Source organism: Prionailurus bengalensis, chromosome A2 (assembly GCF_016509475.1).
Source record: "Prionailurus bengalensis isolate Pbe53 chromosome A2, Fcat_Pben_1.1_paternal_pri, whole genome shotgun sequence".
In the NCBI taxonomy this organism is placed as follows: domain Eukaryota; kingdom Metazoa; phylum Chordata; class Mammalia; order Carnivora; family Felidae; genus Prionailurus; species Prionailurus bengalensis.
In genome coordinates this window covers 168588674-168613238 of record NC_057348.1, presented here as the reverse complement: position 1 = coordinate 168613238, position 24565 = coordinate 168588674, and the positions used below count along the sequence as shown (strand labels likewise).

General features: G+C 47.5%; 1 protein-coding gene across 5 annotated transcripts in view; it reads right to left on the bottom strand.

Moving 5' to 3' along the window:
- DYNC2I1 (dynein 2 intermediate chain 1) overlaps positions 1–24565 on the bottom strand; it is a 69469-nt gene that overhangs the window by 28816 nt on the left and 16088 nt on the right. For 2 of the 5 annotated variants that reach the window (XM_043590062.1, XM_043590063.1), the window contains exons 6-17: positions 22047–22123; positions 19582–19636; positions 16713–16775; positions 12955–13032; positions 12176–12392; positions 11259–11361; positions 8996–9125; positions 6469–6580; positions 5630–5715; positions 4250–4379; positions 1952–2124; positions 934–1096 (exon numbers count right to left, since the gene is read on the bottom strand). In XM_043590062.1, coding sequence (XP_043445997.1) covers positions 934–1096; positions 1952–2124; positions 4250–4379; positions 5630–5715; positions 6469–6580; positions 8996–9125; positions 11259–11361; positions 12176–12392; positions 12955–13032; positions 16713–16775; positions 19582–19636; positions 22047–22123 — 1387 coding nt within the window. The remainder of the gene's footprint in view (positions 1–933; positions 1097–1951; positions 2125–4249; positions 4380–5629; positions 5716–6468; positions 6581–8995; positions 9126–11258; positions 11362–12175; positions 12393–12954; positions 13033–16712; positions 16776–19581; positions 19637–22046; positions 22124–24565) is intronic. The other 3 variants (XM_043590064.1, XM_043590065.1, XM_043590066.1) reach the window with 3 other exon arrangements.

Below are 24565 nucleotides of genomic sequence, written 5' to 3'. Positions count from 1 at the left end.
GTTGGTTGTGGCACTTGGTTATTGTGGGTGGTTGTGGGGGGTGGTTTTAGTAGTTGGTTGTAGTAGTTGGTTGTTGTGGTTGTGGTGGTGGTTGTGGTAGTTGGTTGTGGTGGTTGGCTGTGGTGGTTGGTTGTGATAGTTGGTTGTTGTGGTGGGTGGTTGTCTGTTATGATGGTTGAGGTGGTTGGTTGTGATGGTTGGTGGTGGTAGTTGGTTGTTGTGGTGGGCGGTTGTGGTGGTTGGTTGTGGTAGTTGGTTATTGTGGGTGGTGGTTGGGGTGAGTAGTTATGGTAGTTGGTTGTGGTGGTTGGCTGTGGTGGTTGGTTGTGATGGTTGTTGTGGTGGGTGGTTGTCTGTTATGGTTGAGGTGGTTGGTTGTGATGGTTGGTGGTGGTAGTTGGTTGTTGTGGTGGGCGGTTGTGATGGTTGGCTGTTGTGGTGAGTGGCTGTGGTCGTTTGTTGTGGTGGGTGGTTGTGGTGGTTGGCTGGGGTGGTTGGCTGTGGCTGCAATGGCACGGCAGGAAGGATTCCTGTTAACCTAAAGATCTTGGCAGATGCAGATGTTCAGGATTCTTTCATCCCCCAAGAAGTGAATAACTTGCCATGTACTTCAAGCATTAGGGGGGTTAACTAAGCCATGGAACACACACATACCAACATGCCTTAAGCTAATTTAAAACTAAAAGTTATTTCATTGAGAACTGGAATCCAGAAATTAACATGAAAGAGCATCCTAATCTTGTTGGCCACCAGCTAAGCAGGGCCTAGGTGGATTTTTGTTTTTACTATTTGCCAAATGCCTCTTTTGCTTGTAGGTCAGACCCCACCCCCTGGGGCAATCTGAATGAATAAATTCAAACAAACTACAGATGTTCCTAAAATCTGTCACGGCTTTTCTAGAAGACACCGGACAGGCAGGTGGGTGTCACTGACCAGTAGAAAACGTTGCTGTCCTGAACGTCCAGAAGCAGTCACCCAGCTTCACATAGTGATGTATTCTGGAGTCTTCTCGTAGGTCCCACACGAGGACTGAGCCGTGCACTGTTCCAGCAAACAGTAAAAAGGCTTTAAAAGGGCTAAAGCAGCAACACGTGACCTGGAATGACACACACAGAAAGCCGGAGTCTGAAAACATGAGGCCACGGTCACAGAAGCACCAGCCCTCTCCATTTCCCATGCTGCCCCCGTGAACCCTCCACCTGGAAGCTGGGGTGCACAGTAGCAGGCGTGAGTCCGCATCAGCACCAGGTAGAAAGCGGGGAGGATGAGCCACCCTCGCAGGACTGGGGGGCACAGACACGGGGGCCTCGCACACAACTGGGCACCACAACCCCTCTCCATTCAACCCAAGTAGCCGGGCCCAGGATGGCAAAGCTCTCTTTCGTCATTTTATTTATAACCTATATTATAAAACCTGCCTTTCGAGCCCCGAAACCTGACACCTATAAGTTAGTCTTTCCGCCAGCCTTGGTGAGAATTGAGGACTCTGAGGTCAAGGAGCAGATGAACAGGAAAATGCAAAAGGGCGGCTCTCCCACTGTACCCGTGTGGAGCTCAGCCACAGCCCTGGTGATGAGGGGCTGGGAGAGGCAGGAGACTGAAGACTCCAAAAACCTTAAGCCCGTTAAGAAACCCCTAAAATATCCATAACTCAAACAGTGCAAGCCAAAACAGGACACTTTTGGGGTCCCAGAGCCATGCCAGGGGTGGCCAGCATCTTCATCCCCAATGGAAGGCCGTGATAACCCTGGATCTCTTCAGTCTGAGTTGATCCTTTAAGAGTTTCTAGAGTCAAAACAGACACGTGCACGTGTCCCGTCACACCTGCACATAGCTAAGGATGGCCAGGGAGAGAAAGAAATGACCTTGAACGTCCCTGTAGTCCTGTGTTGCTGTCCCCCTGACACCCCGCCCCTCCTCTCATACAAACCTACAACTTCCGGAGCTGTACCTCTGACTCACATATCAGGACCTTCTGCGGCCCTGAAGGCTGCCAGATATCCCACACACACAGCACGTATCTGCCATCCAGCGCGGGATCAAATGCTGCTCCAGGTGGCCCGTGGACAGATACCACTGTCTGCCTCTGCACCTGAGAGGCACATAAGCAGGACACTTTCCGATCTGGGGGGAAAAATGAGAAAAGTACTTCTGCATTTTAGTGTCTTCCAGAATCCATGTTCAATTAACATACTTAAAAATATTCAAATAGGGGCACCAGGGTGGCTCAGTCGCTTACGCGCCCAGCTCTTGATATCAGCTCAGGTCACAAACCCACAGTCATAAGATCGAGCCCCACATCCGGCTCCACACTGAGCGTGAAGCCTGCTTGGGATTCTCTCACTCTCTCTCTCTCTCTGGCCCTCTGCTGCTCCTGCACTAGATTCTTTCTCCCTCTCTCAAAATAAACACTTTTTTTAGAAATATTCAAATAAATTCCCCCTTAATGAAGAAACAAACATAATCCTCTCAAAGCTGCCGCGCCTGAAATCTGGGTTTTAACAAGTGGCCACAGCTCTTCCTGAAAAAGGCTCAAGTGGGCCTCAAGGTTTTACTAACGTTCGGTGCAGGCCACACTTTATCTACTAGCTACTCCCAGAGAACCACGTCACCCGGAGGTGACCTAGAGTCAGGTCACCTCAGTGGGTCCCTTTCATGCCTTGCTGAGACTCTCGGTGCGTGTGGCTTTCACACAGCAAGGCCATTTCACACCAGCCGGCCCGGACACTCCCTCTCCTCCCAGCTGTGTTTTCCTTCCCCCTGTGACGAGTCACATTCACTTTTTCTCCAGTTTTTGTCTGTGTGACCTGCCCCCCCCCACTGGAGGGCAGGACTTCCGTCCACTTAGATGAAAGAAAGTGCAGGCCAGTGTTGGCCACATCATTCTGTGGCGGGTGTGTGAACAGTGAGGACAGCACTGCCCGGATCAGTGAGGGGAACAGACTGGGGCATAATGTGACCAAGTCCCAGGTTCACAGGTGAGACAACTCCTCACTCTGTCAGACATCTGTCATCTAATCCCATTTTCCTTCTGGTGTCTCAAAATCCATGCCACTGGAACACAAAACAAACAAGAAAAACCGCCACACTGTTCACACGGCCAACTCACACCACACCAAGGGGCCCTGTCCTGTGAGAACAAACGTGCCTCATGGTCTCTCACAAAGGGTTCTAGATGCATGTATATAACCCAAGCTCCCTCTGTTTTTGTAAAGCTGCTGTCACTCCCCAGCTCCCAGAAAAAGTACATCTTTCACTCCCATTTACTGGGGTGAGGAGGGGTGTGGGAGTGTGAACACGCATGTTTTGAACACTGTAGATACAGTGATTCACTATTTTTCCAGTAAAGTAACTCTTACCTTTTAAAAACAAAAAACTCCAAAGAACATGAGTTGTTGTTTTTTTAACTAATAATTCCACTTTTGTTAATGTTAAATGCAAAGGAACAAACGTGAATCGAAATGTCTAAACCGCAGGCAGGACAGAAGAAACATCCAGATCAAGTGGCACCCAGGCTTCCCCCAGGCCTGGGAGCACCCGGTGAGGCCGGCCGCTGGGCCCCCCGAGTAAAACATGGAGTTTTATTTGCTGTCAGCTAGAACTCTGAATACATTTTTATTCTTTCTACGAGGCACACTATTTCTGTGTAAGTACGGCACAATAAACAAACTATTTAATAAACTAAACGAATAGCCTTCCTCTCCCTCCTCACAAAGACCAGGACCAGGGCGGGGCCACCGCCTCACCAGCCGGAACCAAAGCAAAGAGGTGACCAGCTCAAGAAACAGAAATGTGGCCGTGCAAATGCAGCTTGTTTGAAGTCACTGAGACGGTCCCACGTGCGTGGCGGCCGGGCGTCCTCTGCTCAGCACGTGGTGCCCTGGGGCCAGCGGAGGGCGCTCACTGAACACCCCCTCGTGCAGCTCCCCAGGGCCCCCCCACTCCAAGAAACCAAGAGAAGCCCAGGAACAGGACTGAAAAATACGATTTCAAACAAACACACAGAACCTCAGCTTCCACTTTTAACTATGGCACCATGCCTCCCCCCACCCCCCTCCCGCCATCGCCTCCGGCGGGCGTCCATGTGACTCTAACGCACATTTACACGAAAACCGACCTTGCCCGTCAGAGTTCGCAGATGCCGAATCTAATTCCCATGACGCTAACACGGGATGCCACAGTAAAGACGGTTATTCCAGCAGAAACGCTGGGGATTAGACTTAAAAGCGCGCGGAGGTCAGCCCCTTACTCTGGAGGAACGGCAGGCTGGTATTCAGCTGGGAGGCGCTGTCACTGATACGCAGGGCGCTGTCCTGTGCTGCGGGGCTCCAGCTGGGCTCCGCTGCCATACGGTCCTCTTCCAGCAAAACCGCAATCACCTTTCAGAGACAGTGAACGGTCTCTCGTGAACACTTCGAACGTATTCACTCTCACGAGAAAAAAACAAAACACACAAATCATAACGTTGTGCCTCCGTCTCTGAAAACAACTGTTTAACTCCAAGACGTCACGGAGACGAACAGAATGAAACTTCAAACTAGGTTGCCCTTTCCGAGCCATAACAGAAACTAACAGGTAAAGTTCCATTAATGTGAACTCCACAGGACAGCCGTTATTATTTAACGTTAGGTGTCATTTTTTACAGTAAACACCGTGCTAAAAATAACAGGAGGAAAAAGGCTGGCCACCTCTGTTGTCTTGTCTAAGAAAGGGGTGTAAAGAATGTCGTACACACAGCACGCTGACCTCCCGGGGCCCCGTGAGGACACGCTGAGCAGGAAGTCAGCGGAACAGCTCTAACAGGTCACTTGTAGGGTGATGACGGGAAAGGGAGACATGGCAGAGTCAGGAGACCTGACGGGACCAGCGGGGAGGACGAGCCGCAGAAAAGGAAGGAGAGCCGGGAGGGCCAGGCCGGCCCTGACCCCTGACCCGGCCCGCTCTGTCCTCACTCACCCCTGCTCCAGCCCAACCCCCCCGCTTCACCCTGCTCACAACGGCTCTCCTCGTAGCTCCCCGTGAACTCACCCTAAAATTTAAAATTACGTGGGGAGTACGATCGATCTCCCACAGCAAAGACTCTCTCCGTAACACAGCACGGGGAGGGAGTGACTACCATACGTCCAGATGGAAGATGGACACAGGCTTACTCCAAACCCACACTCGCTGCTGACACAGACACAGGAGACAACTGAGGAAATAGGAGTGACTTCCTTCCTGATGCTTCTGAGGAGTACTGCTATTGTAAGAGCCTCGCCCTGAAGCGAGTCCCCTGCGTGGGGACTGTGGCCTACATAGAAACAGCTGGGGGTGGGCGGGGTGAGGAGGGGCTCCCATGAGACCACCAGCCATGAGGTGACAACTAACAACAGACATGGGCTTCAACAGACCCTTCCCTTCATCTTTGTGTATATTTTGTAAATTTCCACAATCAGTTGAAAAGTTATGAATTTACTAATTTCAAACACCCTAGTGTATGCCTTGACCATTTAATATTATTCGTTTGACAAATTAATATTACTATCTGTTTTTTAGTCTGTATTTATTTTAAAATGTAAGCAGCTGACACGCACGTGTGGGACACGTGCCCGCGGGGGCCAGGGTGCGATGGACACAGGGCAGCGCGTACCTGGCAAGCAGCCCGAAGGAAGCGGGACAGCCTGGGCGTGTTGACCTTCGGGGCACCAGTGTCACAGGGATCTCCACTGCCACTCCCTAAAGAGACCAGGCTGTGCTGAACCAACCGACTACCATCATGTTTCACACGGCTTAGGGTTCAAAGAGTTGTTAGAAACGAATGCTAAGAGTCCTGGAGGGAAAAGTCGAAGAATTTTACATCGCATTCTCTAGATCTACCGCGGTTTTTTCAAACACAACTGCGTCTTGTTTTACAGATAGTCTGTACGCAGGACCCTACTGAAATGCAGCAAGGAGAATAAAGGCATCAATGCAATCATTACGTAAGTCTCATGTTCGGGTCCCCTCTTTTCTCTCCACACAGCTCAACCGAGGAAAGCGGCAGCTGGGGCCCCAGCCGGAGGGTCACGTCCTGGGAAAGCAACTGTTCCCAAGCAGGACGGCGTGTATCCTTTGGGCCTTCCCTCTGTACCAGGCGACACGCCTGCAGACTGCACCTAATACATGAGGACAGGCTGGCCCCAACTTAAGAGCAGAAAGGGCTCCAAAGCCCATTTACAAGTGCTTGTTTGGAATGTGGACTCTCCCGATGTTGAGGAATAAAAGTGTTATAAACCCTGGTCAAGACCCAGACTGGGCCTCCAGCTCCACACTAAGGGTAGTGGTTCCCTAAAGCTTGTAGAGAATACTGGGTGTTGCCCTTGTCACACACTAGCCACCCAACCCAAGAGAAAGGTCTAAGAAGAAAGGACAAGAAAGGTCATGAACACAATACCAAAATTAATGTAAAGACACGGCCCTTTCAACGGTCAAGAGCAAAGGCTTGCTCACCCCCTGACACGGCCGTGCCCTCTGCCGGGTGCTGGCTCCACACTCCCTTGGTCTCTACCTCTTCGGTCTGGGTGTCTCTGTCAACATTATCTTCATTGTACTGAACATATGCCTTAACAAAAAGATACGCTGGAATTAGCACCACACCTCAACTTCAGAGCAATTTCTCATTACTGGAAAAAAAATTAAAAATGGTAAAGTTAATAATGAGTCTTCTTGCTTTTCCCAAAAGTATCAAGACATAAATAACCATCTTGCAAAGACCACTTGGGTCTCAAATGTTTTAGAAAGTCACCCCAGACTGTCAGGTAGACCAGCGAAGGGTGCTGGAAGGGATGCAGAGTCCCCAGTCCTAGGAGGGAAGGGTGAGGCACCAGCTGGAGGCAAGAACAGTGATGACACGAAAGCTGCACATTAAAACCCTGGAGCTCAAGGTCCTGACCTCGTGGCTTCCAAGGCCTTGGGGCTGACAGACCCAGAGCCCGCAGCCCTCCTCCATCCCACCCCGGGAACCCCTAGACTCGACATGATGCATGCACACTGAGGGCACAGGCCTTCCCCAGACACAGAAAGGCTGCTCCGAGTTTCCCACAAACCTCGGAGGGTCAGATGACCCCCCTCCCAGTCTGGGGAAGGAGTTCCCCCAAGGGTCGGAAGCACGACCCTCAGAGACAACCCCGCAGCAGCCCCAGCCCCTCCCAGCTCCTCCTAGCCCGGAGAGACCAGTAACATCCAAACCCAAGGCAACCCGGGCGGTTCCAGCCTGGTTCCAGCGGGGAAGCTGACGGCTCTCCCACCTGGAGAGTGAACTTTCCTTTCAAGAAACTGCTCCGTGATGGCTGCTTCCCTCCCGCCGTCCTTAGTCTTTATTCGAGCACAGGTCCCCCCCACTTAAGTCTTCCAGCGGGAATCCAAGGGCTTGGACCTCTGTCCACACAACACAGACACTCCCTTATCCAGAGCAAAACAATTTAGCTTTGGTTTGGAAACAGTGCCCCCTGGGGGTACCTGGGGGGCTCTTCTGGTGGTTGAGTCTCAGACTCCTGATTTCAGGTCGGGTCATGATCTCAGGTTCCTGCAATCGAGCCCTGAACTGGGCTCTGTGCCGACAGCATGGAGCCTGCTTGGGATTCTGTGTCTCTCTCTCTCTCTCTCTCTCTCTCCCTCTCTCTCTCTGCCCCTCCCCTGCTCACACATGCATGTTCTCTCTCAAAAGAAATAAGTAAACTTAAAAAAAACAAAAAGAAAGTACTGCCACCTAGCACACCAACATCCTATCCTCTTAGAACCTACTGGCTCTGCAAAACCAAACACAACTCGGGTTTCCAACAGGTACGTGCTTCGGCAAAGATCATTTTGTTCCTAATAGCTGTGAGACGAGGACGATGAGCAAAGAAGCTAAATACTCCACTGCAGGCCTAAGGGAGCCATCTGTGAAGCCAGCTTTCCGAGCTTCACTCTGTGACCTTCTTCCCGCCACCCTGTGACAGATGGCGACCACACCCCAGACCCGCTCTCTGCTGACGCCATCGGGGACAGAAGGATAACCTAACACAGGCACCCACTCACTGCTGACGCCATCAGGGACAGAATGATAACCTAACACAAGCACCCGCTCGCTGCTGATGCCATTGGAGACAGAATGATAACCTAACACAGGCACTCGCTCACTGCTGACGCCATCGGGGACAGAAGGAACCTAACACAAGCACCGCTCACTGCTGATACCATCAGGGACAAAATGATAACCTAACACAAGCACCGCTCACTGCTGACACCACTGGGGACAGAAGGAACCTAACACTAGCACCGCTCACTGCTGACGCCATCGGGGACAGAAGGAACCTAACACAAGCACCGCTCACTGCTGACGCCATCGGGGACAGAAGGAACCTAACACAAGCACCGCTCACTGCTGACGCCATCGGGGACAGAATGATAACCTAACACAGGCACCTGCTCACTGCTGACGCCATCGGGGACAGAACGAAAACCTAAGAGGTGATTCCTGACTTCAGACACTTTACAACCTTGCTGGGAGGTCAGACGGCTCCGTAACTAGTTGTGTGGTGTGGGTAGAGAGCTCTGGAATAAGAGAGAGGTACAGCGTAAGTCCTGAGGGAAGGAGTCCCCTAGAGAATAGACGCGGGCGATGAAGCACCCACAGGTAAATGAGAGGAAGGCCGACAGGGACGGGGGCCTGGCACCCGGAGACCTGCGTGGGAGGGCGGGTGGAACGCGACAGACTTAACGTTCTGCTGGACTTTAAATAAACCATCTGTGAGTCTGGGAGCGTGCCCCGTCCCACGTGGGCCATACACCCCTGCTCTGGAGCCCTGGGAACGCCTGCATGGGCTCTGGGTTAGTGAGAGCCACGTGACAAAGGGGTCCCTTCTTCCTCAAGTCCACCCCCTCCACACACTACCCCCAAGCTCTAGCGTTCGGAGACGAGACACGGGGCAGCTCAAGTACACCTTAGTGTGCGCCACCTGCATTCCGTCACCCCGTGAATACGTCTTCTACTAACCTGCTTGGTGTTTTTTCTCCCGAAGTTTCTGATATACATGTCATACTCATTTACTGGTGGTAGGTCCAAGAGAGAGAAAGTGAGTGAAAAATCCAAGTCAATGAGCCGAAGCAGTTTTGTACTGCGTGCCCTTCAAAATTGGAAACGAGACAAAAGTTAAATTGAATAGTATGCAAAGGGAAGGACAGAGAGAGTGCAAGGAACCTTATGATCAGATGCAGGTAGCTGTCAAAGACCGAGTTTTTGTGTGCGTGCGAGTCTCAGGTATTTAAGAGTTGTTAAAAATAACACGGTCATGTGCATCAACAGTGCGAAAACAGAACGAACCAAATTTTGATTCTTCTAATTCAGTGCACCTGAGTGAACACAAAATAAAGTTACAATATGTGCACTCTAGAAATTTCACGGACAGCAATTACTTTACTCCATGAATTGATGTCTCAACCAGAAGGGTTACATTCTGTGATGTCACCTGGGCTGTGGCCAGAGCACAGCTGGCCAGGTGTGTGCTGTCCTTTAGGCCACTCTTCCGAGATGACCAGACAGGACGTGGCCACGCATCACATGACCCGGCCCGTCGCCCCTCCTGCCCGGTGAGGCTGCCAAGACACTGCTGGCACATGGTTCCCTCTGGCCTCCTCCTTCCAGCCGCCCTAACGTGGCATGCCCAGGACCAGTCCCTGTCTTCACTGCTCACCCCCAGTGGAATACGAGCTCGGCCTGGGCACAGTTTCCTTTCTTTCCTTTCTGTGATTTCCACACAGGTGCTGCTCAGTCTGCAGGTGGTGAATGGTCCCCCACCACCTGGGCACCTTGCAAAGGAGATCTGCTCCTTTCTTCCTTGTGCACCCATTTTGGGCTTTGCCAGTAACTGCCACCTTTGCATAACCTTATTCTCTGACCACTGTCACCATCTTCCCAAATTATTGCCTCCAGTCCCCCATATTTAGTGTAATTTCTGAGCTTAAAAAATGCATGTGATATGTGTACACATGAGGTATCACGATATGGTAACGTCCCAGGACATGCTGCCTGATGTCAGGACCACGAAAACTAGGGGCAGCCTGTACCCACTTAGGGCCCCTCCCTGACACACCCCTAACTCTAGAGCCTGTGACAATCACTATACAGAACTTGGAAATATTCATCTTCTTGCTTTGTAAAATATAGTTTTATCTTACCTTTATATAGATGCCTAAACATATATATAACTTTATACACACACACACACACACACACACACACACATATATATATATACACACACACGTATATACAACCTTTATATATATGCCTAAACATAAGAACACTGTGTGGTTCTGATTGTTTCTGAATTTATAAAAATTATTTTAAACCAGATGGAGTATCCAAGACTTGAATGAGATTAAAGGAAAAACAAACCCTAGCCATAGTGGCAAAAACTGGTTTTACTTACCTCAATAGGAGGTCCAAAATATGAGGACAACAAAAAGGATGTGAAAACTTATTATTCATGATTTATTTGTTCATTCAGGAAAGTTTACTGAGCACCTACTAAGGCTATGTACTGAGCTAGATAGTATGATGGATTTTAAACAGTTTTTAAAAACATATTTAATTTTTACATTTACTCCTAAATCATATTTAATATGACAGACCCTTGACTTGAGCCTACCTCCTCTGACTTCCATAAATTTCTGATAGTACAGATTCATAAATGTACGGTAATTATAAGCTTGGACTGTGACGTCTTGTAGTCCTGAGTTCAAAACTCAGCTCCACCACTCACCAGATGTCAACCTGGAGCCTCACTTTCCTCATCTACAAAATGGGGCTGCAGGGGCAGAGCCAAGCAGTTACCGCACAGGGAGCACAGTGCCTGAGGCACGGAAGGAAAGTCACACTCAGTACGTGTCACCGACCCTTCGTACCCTTAACCGTCCCAGCTTCCTCAGCTTCCTCATCCGAGGAACTGAGGCACTAGGCGATGGACCTCGAGTGGGAGCGGCCCCCGGACAGGCAGAAGGGCCCGTGGCGTTCAGAGAATGCGCGACTGTGACCCTGTGGCAGCCAACCTAGGGCAAAGCCCCCAGGTGCCGCAGGAGTAAACAGAGGTGCACACACTTAACTAGCAACGTGGTGTCTGAACGTGGACAAGCGGAGCACGATCTAAAAATGTACCTAAAGTCCGCAGTGAAAGTAAGAAAGAAGGCCTCTATTTTTCTTTATGTTGAAGTACATTAAAATTCCATTAATACCCTTCACAAATTCCCAACACACCTACTTTTGCTTAAGGGCCTGAGTCCGACTCTTCTGTCGGCGTGAGGCTGTCGCAAAATCCATGAAAATTCCACAAACAGGGGCTCTGGAAGGGGAACTGTTTGCATCTAAACAAAAAAACAACAAAAGAAGCTATTTTGTACAACTGAAGTACTTCTTTCACACAGGACAGCTTCCCCGGCTTCAGAGACGCTGGTTTCTCTACAAACTTGGGAGAACATTCTATACGTCTGCACTTGCCATCTCAGTTTTGCTACCTCTGCAGCAGGATGCAAAACAGGAGCATAAGAAGCACTCTGCCTAACTTTCGCTCGGATGACTATATCATATTAACTGCTTATCATAATTAGTTGTATTAATTACTAATTATTACTTACTCTCTTTCAGTGACTTTAAAATGTTTACTCCTACTTTTAAAATATTTATCATGTGGAGATACCACGAATTTTTGAGCTGGACACGTTTCTAATTTTGCACAGGAAATCCGAGAAAGAAGGGCTCACTTAGGAGTGTTCGAGACCGGTTCGGAGGGCCACATTCCTGAACCCGTCTCCCCGAGCTGGCCCTGAGCCTCCTGCTGACACGCTTTCCTTGTGGAAGGTCAAAGACAGTGGCCTCAGAAAACAAGCGCACGTGCTGCAGACGGGGAAAGGGGAGCAGGGCCGCGTCCAGGACTGGCGGTTCCTGCCTGAGCACCCACAGGCTGACACGGGCTCACAGCCACCCGCAGGCTGCAGGCGCTGACCAGAGGCCGCGTGCAGCTGTTTTCCCCGAAGACAGTCCCTATCACACGTTACAGTCGCCTGGCGGCGTCGTGGGAGCACGGGACACTCACACATCTGCCACCTAAGATTAGAAGAATTCCACCCACAAGGACCGTGCAGGCTCGGGCACCCACTGTCCCCTGAGACGGATGCGCACCTGTCTCTGCCTCCCTCTCACCCTCCTTCAGACCTCGCTTCTGAGACAGTTTGCAGGACAACTCGCCAATCCTTTCGTTTTCTGCATTAATGGCTTCCTGAATTTCTTGTATCTCCTTTTTTCTAGCCAGAGGAAGCTCTTCGATTTTCTCTTTTGGTTCCAGTTCATTTGAGACATCGTCATCTCCATCACAAACCTCAAAGTCATCTTCGTAGTCCTACAAACGATAATTACACCCTGGAACCTTTAAGACAAACCGACCTTAAACAACACTCATACGAAACAAAACATACAAATTAGAACTTAAAACAGACAAAATTCTCATTATGGCTAAGAAAGGTTTTTATAGTTAACTGATTTCAACACCACTGAGCTATAAATCTGTATGGACTGCTGCCTTATTCTCTAAAAATGAACTGCACTGTATAGATTTACATACACGGACAGCTCTTAACAACAGAAGCACGCGAACGTTTTTGTGCTGAGAATGTGAGAGTGTGTGTAAGTAAATATACACACTCCACTCACACGTACATTCATTCAAACATACACACACGTTTGGATGCAGTGCACTTAATGGGTTAAGCTGTAAAATCACTCAACCCCATCACCTGGTGGCACTGACAGGCGCCAGCACCTGTTATCGGTAACAAGCCTAAATGAAACACAGGTGGAGTAAAAGTAGCAGAGAGAAATGAAGCCATTAAGTTACTGTACGTAAGCAAATTTTAAGAACAAATTATTTTTAAGCTGAGAAAAATTTTAACTGTTATACAAACTTCAAAATCATCTTCCAAACAAGGTTTATATTCATCAGTTCCAGCATTTTCTATATCAGTGTCTTCCTTTTCAATTTCCTGCAGGCAAAAACCAAACACATAACAAAAAAATTCAATAGCAAATTTGAATTTTGCAAATAGATTGGGAAAATATGTTTTCTAAGATTCATTTAATGTTGCTAACTTTAAAATGTATTTAAATTTTTTTTAACGTTTACTTATTTTTGAGAGAAAGGGTAGACAGAGCGTAAATGGTGGAGAGGCAGAGAGAGAAGGAGACACAGAATTCGAAGCAGGCTCCAGGCTCCGAGCCGTCAGCACAGAGCCCGACGCGGGGCTCGAACCCACGAACCGCGAGATCGTGACCTGAGCCGAAGTCGGACGCTGAACCGACTGAGCCACCCAGGTGCCCCAATTTTAAAATGCATTTATAAAACTAACATAACCTAACTGCAAATTCTTTAAGAAATACCTCGCTAACCAGTATGACCATAAAGAGACAAAAGTTAATGAACTCGTCCTTTCTGAGACGAGATGTGTAACAGGGCGTTCTCAGAGCGTCCCTGTTCTCTTCACGGAGGGCAGACAGGCTATGCCAACACTGGCCCCGCAGAACCAGAGCGCTCCTGCCTCGTGGCTTTGCCCTCCAGGCCTGGGGCTCACCAGGAGGATTCTCCAAGTCCTACAGTGGGAGGCGTGCCCCGTCGGGCTCTGGGGGTTTAGGAGGTGGGCTTAGATCACCCTAAAGCCACCCTGGTCTGGATCTTCAGGACAGTAAGAGGATACCAGGAAAACCAAGTAGAAACATATTCCGGGTTTCCAGGATAAGAGGGGAGCAAAAATGAAATACGTGTTTAGAAAACTCGTCCTTCCCACCCCGAAGCCATTCCTCCTCTTGTCCACATCCTACCGACCCGCAACACAGCACCTCCGTGTCACGCAGGCGCAGGTAAGGCACCTTCCCCACCCCTCATCCTCAGCCCAGCAAACCCTCCCTGCCGCACGCCCTCCCGTTCACTCAAGCGCAGAGACCCTCTGAGAGAGAAATGTGACCACAGCACACCCACGTCCACACCTAGGTAGCCCCACCCTTGCTGGAGGGCGCCCCCACACCAAACGTTCCCTAGAAGCGCTCCAGCTCTGATCCCAGGGGGAGCAAGCGCGCCAATAAAGGGGACCCTCTGGGCTTGGGTGCAGAGGGGCAGAACGACGGTGGGAAAGAAATGATCCCCAGGTTTTCACAGGTGAAAACTGGGAGGATGCCGGCACCTCAACCAGAAGAGGCACAGAGGTGGGGGAGGGAGTCCATGGGGAGGGTGGGAAGCATGGCTTGGATGTGCTGAGTGTGAGGAGGACAGCAGGGCCAGCCAGGAGGACGACGGCAGGGCCAGCCAGGAGGAGGACGGCACGGACAGCCTGGAGGAGGACGACAGGGCCAGCCAAGAGAAGATGGAGTTCGGGAGGCATTCAGTGACGTGGCCGGGCGCCTTCTAGAACCCAATAAAGTGCCGTGCAGTAAACAGTGCCAGAAAACCAACACTTCACACCACACAGATTCTAGCTGCTCCTCAAAGTGGATAATATCTGGTCTGACTTTCTCAAAGTGCACAGGACTGACGGGATTATTAAGGACACCTCACTGCCTGGGGGTTGGGAAGTTACTTTATGCTGATACTTTATAGGAAAAACTACTCATAAAAAGGTCCTTTGGGCACACTGTCATATAAAGTCACTGTATATTACAGCGAATGACATATTACATTTATTGCACCAACAGATAAGACACCTGTTAACTGATAAGAGAAACAAAAATGTGTGCAGAAGTTTTAAGCACATCTCAGGCATCACACTGCCAAATCCCGTTCAGCTCCCGAGGACCCCTGACACCACACCCACAGGGGCTCTGCACACGTCCCAGCAAACAACACACTCCCAGAGTGGGCCAGACTCTCCTCCAGGGGTCGGCAGGGCCGATGTGTCACTTCTCTGCAGAGCTCAAACCCAGCCAGAGACGATGACAACAAAAGTACCACCAGCAGAGCCCAACTGCTCCTTCATCAGTGGCATTAAGCAGAGTGTGGGGAATAAGCTTAGGAATTCCCTGAGCCTGCACTGATGGGTTCACAAGGCATAAAGAATTACAAAGCCATAGAATGCTCACACCCAAGTTTGGGTAAACAGGATTAGGTAAATAGGTACAGGAGTCCCAGGATTCGGGGGGGGGGGGGGGGGGGGGGGGGGGGGGGTTGGGGGAGGGCGGAGGGCAGAGGCCCCAGGATAGAGAGGGCGGGACCAAAGCCCCAGAATAGAGGGGGCAGGGCCCAGGCCCCAGGATAGGGAAGGCAGGGCCAAAGCCCCAGGGTAGAGAGGGCAGAGGTCCCAGGATAGAGAGGGCAGGGCAAAGGCCCCAATACAAAGCTATATGAAGTAAATAAGATTAGGTATGCAGGGCGGATTCACCCCCCAATTTAGTACTATAGCAGAAAGCTGCTCTCACAGGAAGGAAGGACCAAATTAAGTAAACAGGTAAATAGGGCTATAGGCCACTGCAGGATGAAGCTGCCCAGAATGGAGCTGATTAGCAAAAGAAAGGTGCCTTGTTGACCCTGAGGTAGCAAGCTCTGTCTTGTTCCCTAGGCTGGTAAGATAAACAGACATGATGCCTCAAGTCTGCTGTTAACATCCACCTGAGCTGGGCCAGGATTTTGGTTTATATTGACCCAAACCTCTAACACCATATATCTTCAAAACCCCCTTTTCCTCATGCCCATGAGTTAATGTTCCCAGATTTATTGTCTCTTTGTGCACGCCCATCAACATGTTTGTAAGCCTTTTGATCCTAATAAAAACGGAGCAAGGACCTTAATCGGGGCTCTTGTCTCCTCCCAGACATCAGCCATCTCTCACATTTTAATCCTTCGTCCCGCTTTCTTGCTGGACAAGAAAGAACTTTAGGCCCAGAGTCTAGGACAGTACAGTGCCTGATGCCTGACTGGTCAGTTCTGGAAAGAACTGCTCAGTTCTCAATGACCTCCTCTTATAAGAGGATAGTGCCATTTCCTTGATCTCCCTGGTTTTGCCTTATATTTCTGAAAATTATCTGTTACCTTGACTCTGTCTCACCGATAACGAATCTCATCTTTTAGTTGGCTTCTTCAATCCTCCTCAACCTTCTTGAATTTGAATACAGAGCAAAGACGAAAAGGCTGGCTGTTCACTTAGCTGGAACCTCCTCCCTGCCATGCTCTTTGCAAAACCTTCTCCTCTCCCTGACAGAGGAAGGCCGCGGCATCCAAGCTCCTGCCCAGTGAACCAGTCACCTCCTTCCAGCCCTATACACAAGATGCCTTTGGCACCACCCAGGACTCTCAGATGCAAATTAAATGTCATTGAAATCTATTCCTTCCCTTCATACCAATGTTCTGCTGTCTAAAAGGAATAATGATGGGGCGCCTGGGTGGCTCAGTCGGTTAAACATCCGACGTCAGCTCAGGTCACGATCTCACGATTTGTGGGTTGGAGCTCCGCGTCGGGCTGTGTGCTGATAGCTTGGAGCCTGAAGCCTGCTTCAGATTCTGTGTCACCCGTCTCTCTCTGCCCCTCCTCCGCTCATGCTATGTCTCTCTCTCAAAATAAATATTAAATAAATAAATAAATAAAAGGAATAATGATTACCCTACTAAAAAGGCACTATGAAAGCAAAGTATGATGAGTAAAAGCATGTCTTTGGCAAAATATAAAAGACATACTCTCCTTACCGCAATTTCTGCACTTCCTGGCCTCAGAGCCTGCTTCCACACTGCGGAGCCCTCTCGGCAGCTCTGGTGGAAGATAGCAGAGCCGGTCAGGCCAACCACTGATACACCTGGTCCCCCATGAAGGCACTGCCCTCAGTGGCTGAAGACCTGGGTTCTGGCCCCGAGATGCACAAACAAGGTCACTGAGGGCAAGTAATCCTGTGCCTCGGTTTTCCCCTCTGAGAAATGGGGACTAATTGTGGTTCCCCCCCCCCCAGCCACAGGGATGCATTCCAAGACCCCCAATAGATGCCTAAAACCGTGGATGGTCCCAAACCGTACACATGCCACGTTTTTTCCTATACATACAACACCTATGATTTAATTTAAGTTTAATTTATAAATTAGGCACAGTAAAAGATTAGCAACAATAACTAATAACAAAACAGAACAATTATAATGATATCCTGTAACAAAAGTTATGTGACACTGGTGTCTCTCTCAAAATACCTACTGTCCTGCATTCACCCCTCCCTGTGATGATGTGAGATGGTGAAATGCCCACGTGATGAGGCGAAGGGAGGGGGGTAAGCAGGCGTGTGACACAGCATTGGGCTACTACTGACGTCTGATGATACATCCGAAGACAGTCATCTGCTTCCGGCCCATTGCTCCCCGTGGGTATCTGAACCACGGATAAGGGGGCACCACCGGACCTACTTCCCAGTGCCAGTGACCCTGCAATGGTGAGGAAACTGACTTCCAATCCTGTAGTGGTCACGGCACCAGGAAGGCACAAGTCCTAGACATCACTACCCACAACGATTCAGTGCATAAGACTGGAGACGGCATGGTGTATGACCATGAAGAGAATAAGGACTTCTCCGTGTGTCCAGAAAATTACTCTGGCATATTGTAGGCTTTCCATAATGCTGAAGAATTCAACGAAGATACACTCAGCATCGATGCTACAAAACATATGACCCAATTCATAAGCCAAAACAAGCTGTCAAATACCTTCAAGAATCTTTCAGGAAAAAAAAAAAATCATACATTTCGCACCACTGGCAAAAAAAAAAAAGAATGTAAAATATCTCACTGATAATTTTTTATATTGATTACATGTTGAAAAGATATTTCAGAAATATTGATTATAACATATTATTGAAATGAATTTTTTTTGCTTCTTTAATGTGACTACTACAAAATTTATAACTACAAATGTGGCTCACGTTATAACTCTAATGAACAGTGCCAATCTAGAGCTCATGAAAAGAAGTGGGAGATAGAAGGAAAACAGTAAAAAAAAAAAAATCTTATTATTATCATCCAACAACTCCAGTTCAAGAATTTACCCACAAAAAGCGTGAGGGAGGTCTGCACCCCTCGAACTGAACGGTTTCCACAATGCACTAGGAAAAACAAGATGTTGCAGGGGAGTGGAGGTGTGTGTGCATGGAGGAAAAAAGGTGTCCCCAGTTACCAAATATAAACATTCATACGCGGCTGTAAAAGATTACACAGAGAAAAGAATACAGGGGAAGCAGTCTCTGTAAGGCTAACTTTTTTTTCCTTAGGTGGTGAGTGCTCCAACCAGCCCCCAAAACTGAATGAATAAAACAAACCCACGTCAAAACAACACATGCCGTGTGATCTAATTTATGTAAAAGTACATGTGTTTCGTGTATGTACATGGAATAAAGCGACACATAAAAATTTGGCACAAACGTTAAAGATGATTATCTCAGTGTCACGGGTTTCAGACAACTACCAAAGAAAGTGACAGAGAAAATTGTTCTTCATAAATAATAACCCAAATCTGCTTGCCACATTACCTATAATAACAAAACAGCAAACTAAGAAAATGGTTGGATGATAATTAAAAGCCCAGAGCCCGGCACTTCGCAGCGATCATCTCCATGAAGACTCCTCTGATGGGAAATATGAAGCGGGGCTGCAACACAAAGACTGAGAACCGCTCACCAGCACGGGGACCGCGGCGGGAGGGCAGGGCCGTGGGCGGTGTGCTGGTGCTGACGCCAAATGTAGGACAGAGCTTGCAGACAGAGCTCGCAGGCGAGGCCTGAGCCCAGGCTTCCCTGCGGGAAGACTTTAATACTGACACAATTCCCTCACTCGCCTGACTTCCAACTCTTTCGGAGGCAGCCGCGGGGATTTATGTCTCCAGGAGCTTGTCCCTTCCTGTAAGTGGCCTAATGTACTGCGTGAAACACTGCTGCTCTATCCGCTAGTGACCAGGGGCGCCAAAGGCTCTGCTACCGTAGAGCTTCTCTATTTCTCCCTTTAGTTCTGTATCTTAAGGCTCTTTTGTTAGGTGCACGTGCACTTATAATTGTGGCATCTTCCTGTGAGCTAATTGTTGTACCATCACGCAGGTCCTTCGATATCTGTCTCCGAGTCACTTCTGTCTGACACTAGGGCAGGCACTGGAGCAATGACACACTTGCCGTCTGATGCTTTATCTTGTCCAGTTTTCTACTCTCCATCTATTTGAGTCTTTTAACCTAAATATGTCTACTATGTCCTCCTGGAATACCCACTCAGGAAAAACTCCCCTGCTGGCAAGGCCTGTCTCAGGCTCTGCTATCAAGGGGAATCACAAAGAGACACTCGTGGCTAATCTTGCCGCCTAAGAAAATCAACATAAGGGCCCCTAGGGGGCTCAGTCGGTTAAACGTCTGACTCTTGATTTCAGCTCAGGTCATCATCTCACGGTTTGTGGGTTCAAGCCCCATGTCAGGTTCCGTGCTAATAGCACGGAACCTGCTTGGGATTCTCTCTCCTTCTCTCTCTCTGCCCCTCCCCTGCTCACACTCTCTCGCTCTCAAAATAAATAAACTTAAAAATAAAATAAACATAAATGTCTTACCTTCTTTCTTGAGTCTTTATCTTTTCCATTATTTCTTACTAAACTCTCTGCATACCTAGAAAGTAGGACCCAATTCAAAATTAATTTTAAACAAAGACATGAAACCTAAAACATTTTACACTTCAATGAAGGCTCTTAGCAATATCTGATATGACTAAGAAATGCTATACACTGGCAAACTTCCAAAGCCTGCTTCATTAGAGCAAGGAATACTAAGGTATTCCTATATTTTCATTGTTCTAGCAGCAACCCTAGAAAGAAAATATCCTCAGCAGAGGGAAAAAACTATGTGTTTTAACAAAGTTCTATGTATGACTCTATATCCTTATGAGAGTTCTAGAAAACTCCCGTAATTTTATTAGTCAATGAAAAACATTACTTTACGTTTAACATATCTTTATTCCCAAAAGAAAGATTTAACTCGAAATAAGTTCTATTTTTTAATCACATGCTATATGTTAGCTAGGACCTAAAATTAAGGCTTTCAGAATTTTAAATGGATTCTTCACTTTCAGAACCTAGACTCACCAATTCAATACAGCATGTGGTCTAAAGAAACAGAGAACTGAGCAGAAGCCCCAGGCAGCCCAGCAGGTCTGCGATACAAAGTCTAGGAACCTTCACCCCCAGGACTAAGTGCTAGGTTTGCTCAAACTTCAAAATTTAGGCAAAGTACTTTTAACCTGAGTTTCCCTGATCTGTGAAAAACAATTATCAAATATGGTTGTCATAGAGAACAAATTAAAATCTAGAGCTTACATACAAAAAGAGCATACACACAAACTCTAATCTGTAATCTTCATCAAAATAAAAAGCTTCTGCACAGTGAAGGAAACAATAAAACTGAAAAGGCCGCCCATGGAATGGGAGAAGATATTTGCAAATGACATAGCGGATGAAGGGTTAGTATCCAAAATATATAGAGAACTTCTAAAACTCAACACCTGAAAAATGAATAATCCAAATAAAAAATGGGCACTTCTCCAAAGAAGACCCAGATGGTCAACAGACACACGACAAGATGTTCAACATCACAGATTATCATGGAAATACAAATCAAAACTACAATGAGTTATCACCTCACACCTGTCAGAACGGCTCAAATCAACAACACAAGAAATGACAAGTTTTGGCAGGACGTGGAGCAAAAGGAACCCTCGTGCGCTCTTGGCGGGAACGAGAATTGGTGCAGCCACTGTGGAGAACAGGGTGCAGGTTCCTCAGAAAGCTAAATACACAAGTACCGTAAGAGCCAGCAATGACTCTACTAGGTTTTTACCCAAAGAATATAAAAATGCTAATTCAAAGGGATACATGCACCCTGATGTTTATAGCATCATTATCTACAATAGCTTAGATATGGAAACAGCCCGAGTGTCCACCGAGTGATGAATGGATAAGGAAGATGTGATACACACACACACACACACACACACACACACACACACACACACAGAGGAATATTACTTGGGCATAAAAAAGAATGAAATCTTGCCATTTGCAACAACATGGATGGAGCTAGGGAGTCAGCAAGGTCAGTCAGAGAAAAACAAATACCACATGATTTCACTCACATGTGCAATTTAAGAAACAAATTCTTTTCTCCTAAAGAGAGAGAGACAAACCAGGAAACGGAGACAAAGCAGAGAACGCACTGCTGGTCACCAGAGGGGAGGTGGGTGGGAGGATGGGGGAACAGGTGTTGGGGACGAGGATGCACTTGTGATGAGCACCGGGTGATGTACAGAAGTGCTGAGTCACTGTGTTCTACACCGAATCTAATATAACGCTATATGTTAACTGGAATTTAACATAAAATATAACACTGCTTGTTAAGCTGGAATTTAAATAAAAACTTTTAAAAACTCTAGAGCTTACAAAAACGAGACTTTACACACAAACTCTAATCCGTAACCTTCACAACACCCACACAAAATAGGTACCCTCCTTAGACCCTCACCAGCGGAGAAAAGGTTCTGGAGGACTACCCAACGTCCCAAGAGGGGGCAGGCCTGCCACTCCAGCAGGTTGGTGCCTGCACCCTGGCCCTCACCAAGGCTACAAAGCCAAAGAAGGCATATTTGATTTGTGCTCTGACTTATACACACTGGCCAGGGGGCACCTGCTGGCAGGGAAGGGTGCCAGGAGCCCGCCTGCAGTGGCCCCGCCCTCTCCAGCTGTGCCACAGGCCAGAGGCTCCCCCCACACACACACCCTCGCACTCCAAAGTCAGTGCTAACTTTCCAAGTTCGTATGAGCAGATGTTAAAAAAGCAAAACAAGACTAATAATTTCTAACAAGCTTCCTAGCTCCTTCAGGGCACCTAGGATATAATTTGGAGGGGCTGTATCAGGAGTACATGAGTATACCCATACTTCACTTTCATTTACTGGCTATAATCAGGACCGGTAAGAAAAAATCATTTTAAAGCATTCTTCAAGAAGCACAGTGCACATAATAGTCACCAGAGAGCGCATGATCCTTCCTGGCTGCTGGTCGGATCTCTCCTTGAACTTGCACCCCGATTTCTGTGCTCACTGTCCTATGAAACAGAAAATTCCATGACATTCATTAATAGATCATAGTAAATTAACTGTAATTAGTGAACTCTCTAAAACAAGCATGGACTCAAAATTCCACAAAAGCATCTCTATTCTTTTAAAGTATGTTTTTACCAGCTAGCTTCAGTAAATTGTATACTTACTGTAAGGAAGATAAGAAAAGGTGTACTAAAAGGTGATGATACATTACCTCAGTAAGTTAAAGAAATTTATACTTATCAATTTCATATTACTTTCAGATAAATCTGACTGGTCCCTTGCACTGCTTAAAATTATGCACTTTCAAACATAATGTGGCTACTTCAGAGATCCATCTACCTACAAAAAAGAGAATGTAAACAATCTTCTCTTGAATTAAGAGAATCTATAAAAATAAAATTAAAACCATCAGATTGCAAACCAACATATCCAGGTAGGTCACTGAAACGAGAGAGGCATCTGTTGAATAAGCGCGGGCAGGAAGCAAGACCTGCAGGGTGGGGGGTCTGGAGGGAGAGCTGGCTGGTGACAAGACCCCAGGGGACGAGGGGAGTACCTCCCTAGGGCAGGGAAAGCTTACAAGACCTGGGGACTGATCCCTGAAGAGTGCAGAGCAGAAGGAAGGCAGGACTAAATCACTCACTAAGGAAGACAATCTGGAGGGCAATACACAACGTGTATCAAAAGCCTTAAAAATAGCTAAAAATATTCAAATACTTTCTTCAACCTATAAATTCTACTTCTGGGAAATTATTCATAGAAAACAAAGACATGTATTAAGGTTTTAAATCTGTTCGTCACAGAATATTTATGAAATCAAAAAACCTGAATGTTCAATATTAGGTTACTTGTTAATAAATAAGGTTATGACCATATGAAAGGATACCAGATGGCCATTAAGTATCCAGTTGTTAGGGGCGCCTGGGTGGCGCAGTCGGTTAAGCGTCCGACTTCAGCCAGGTCACGATCTCGCGGTCCGTGAGTTCGAGCCCCACGTCAGGCTTTGGGCTGATGGCTCAGAGCCTGGAGCCTGTTTCCGATTCTGTGTCTCCCTCTCTCTCTACCCCTCCCCTGTTCATGCTCTGTCTCTCTGTCTCCCAAAAAAATAAATAAATGTTGAAAAAAAAAATTTAAAAAAAAAGTATCCAGTTGTTAAAAATCACTTTCCAGGGGCACCTGGGTGGTTCGGTCCGGTAAGTGTCCAACTTTGGTTCAGGTCATGATCTCACGGTTCGTGAGTTCAAGCCCCACATCAGGCTCTGTGCTGACAGCCTGGCACCTGGAGCCTGCTTCCGATTCTGTGTCTCCCCCTCTCTGCCCCGCCCCTCCCCCCCCCCCCCCCCCCCCGCTCATGCTCTGTCTCTGTCTCTCTCTCAAAAAAAAATAAACATTAAAAAAATTTTTTTAAATTTATTTTCCAGAATGAAGAGAAAAAATAGCATGACTCTAATTTTGCATTTTTATAAAGTTCATTTATAAAGTTCATTTTCATATAGGAAAAGAATTGTAAGTATATACATATTTACTATTAAATTGATTATCTCTGAGTCTGGGCTCATGAATAAATTTTTTTTTTACTTCTTCCTGTATTTAAAAATTCTTCCAAAATTAATTAGAGAAAAGTATAATTACATGTTTAACAGGAAGAACAGTCTGGCATCAGTCTACTAAATACATTGGAATGGGGAGAAAATGAAATCAGTAGTTCTAGGTAGGAAAAAATTATGATTTAATGGCTATCTAGATAAAAAGAAAACAAAGAAAAGGTAGCCATGAGCTCAGTGCTTTGTTCCCAAACTGTGTGGGCTGGTCAGGAGGGTTCTGGCTAGCAACAGATGCCCACAAGGACCTGTTGAAGTCACTACCCCAAAAGCAGAAAGGAGCACGTCCATGTTCAGCAGTGGTTAATAGAGGGCTAGGGCCATGGGATTCTTCTGGTAGATAAGTCAATATTGCTCAGTTACCTTTAGAAGACACTCTGTTATAGTTATTATGCTTAACCATGCCTTCTTCGTCCCTGAAAACTGAAAGAGTGGGGCGCCTGGGTCGTTCAGCTGGTTGAACGTCCAACTCTTAACTTCAGCTCAAGTCATGATCTCGTGATTCATGAGATCGAGTCCTGAGTCGGGCTCTGAGCTGACAGTGCAAAGCCTGCTTGGGATTCTCTCTCTCTCTCTCTCTCTCTCTCTCTCTCTCTCTTCCCCACCCCCATCCTGCCTCCTCCCCTGCTTGCTCATGCTCGTGTTCTCTCTTTCTCTCTCTCAAAATAAACTTTAAAAAAACAAAAACAACTAGAGGATGGGGGCCCCTGGCTGGCTCAGTCAGCAGAGCACACAACTCGTTTTTTCTTTTTAGATTTTAATTTTATAAAGAGAGAACACGTGAGTGGGGGAGAGGGGAAGAGGGAGAGAACCTTTTTTTTTTTAATTTATTAAAAATGTTTT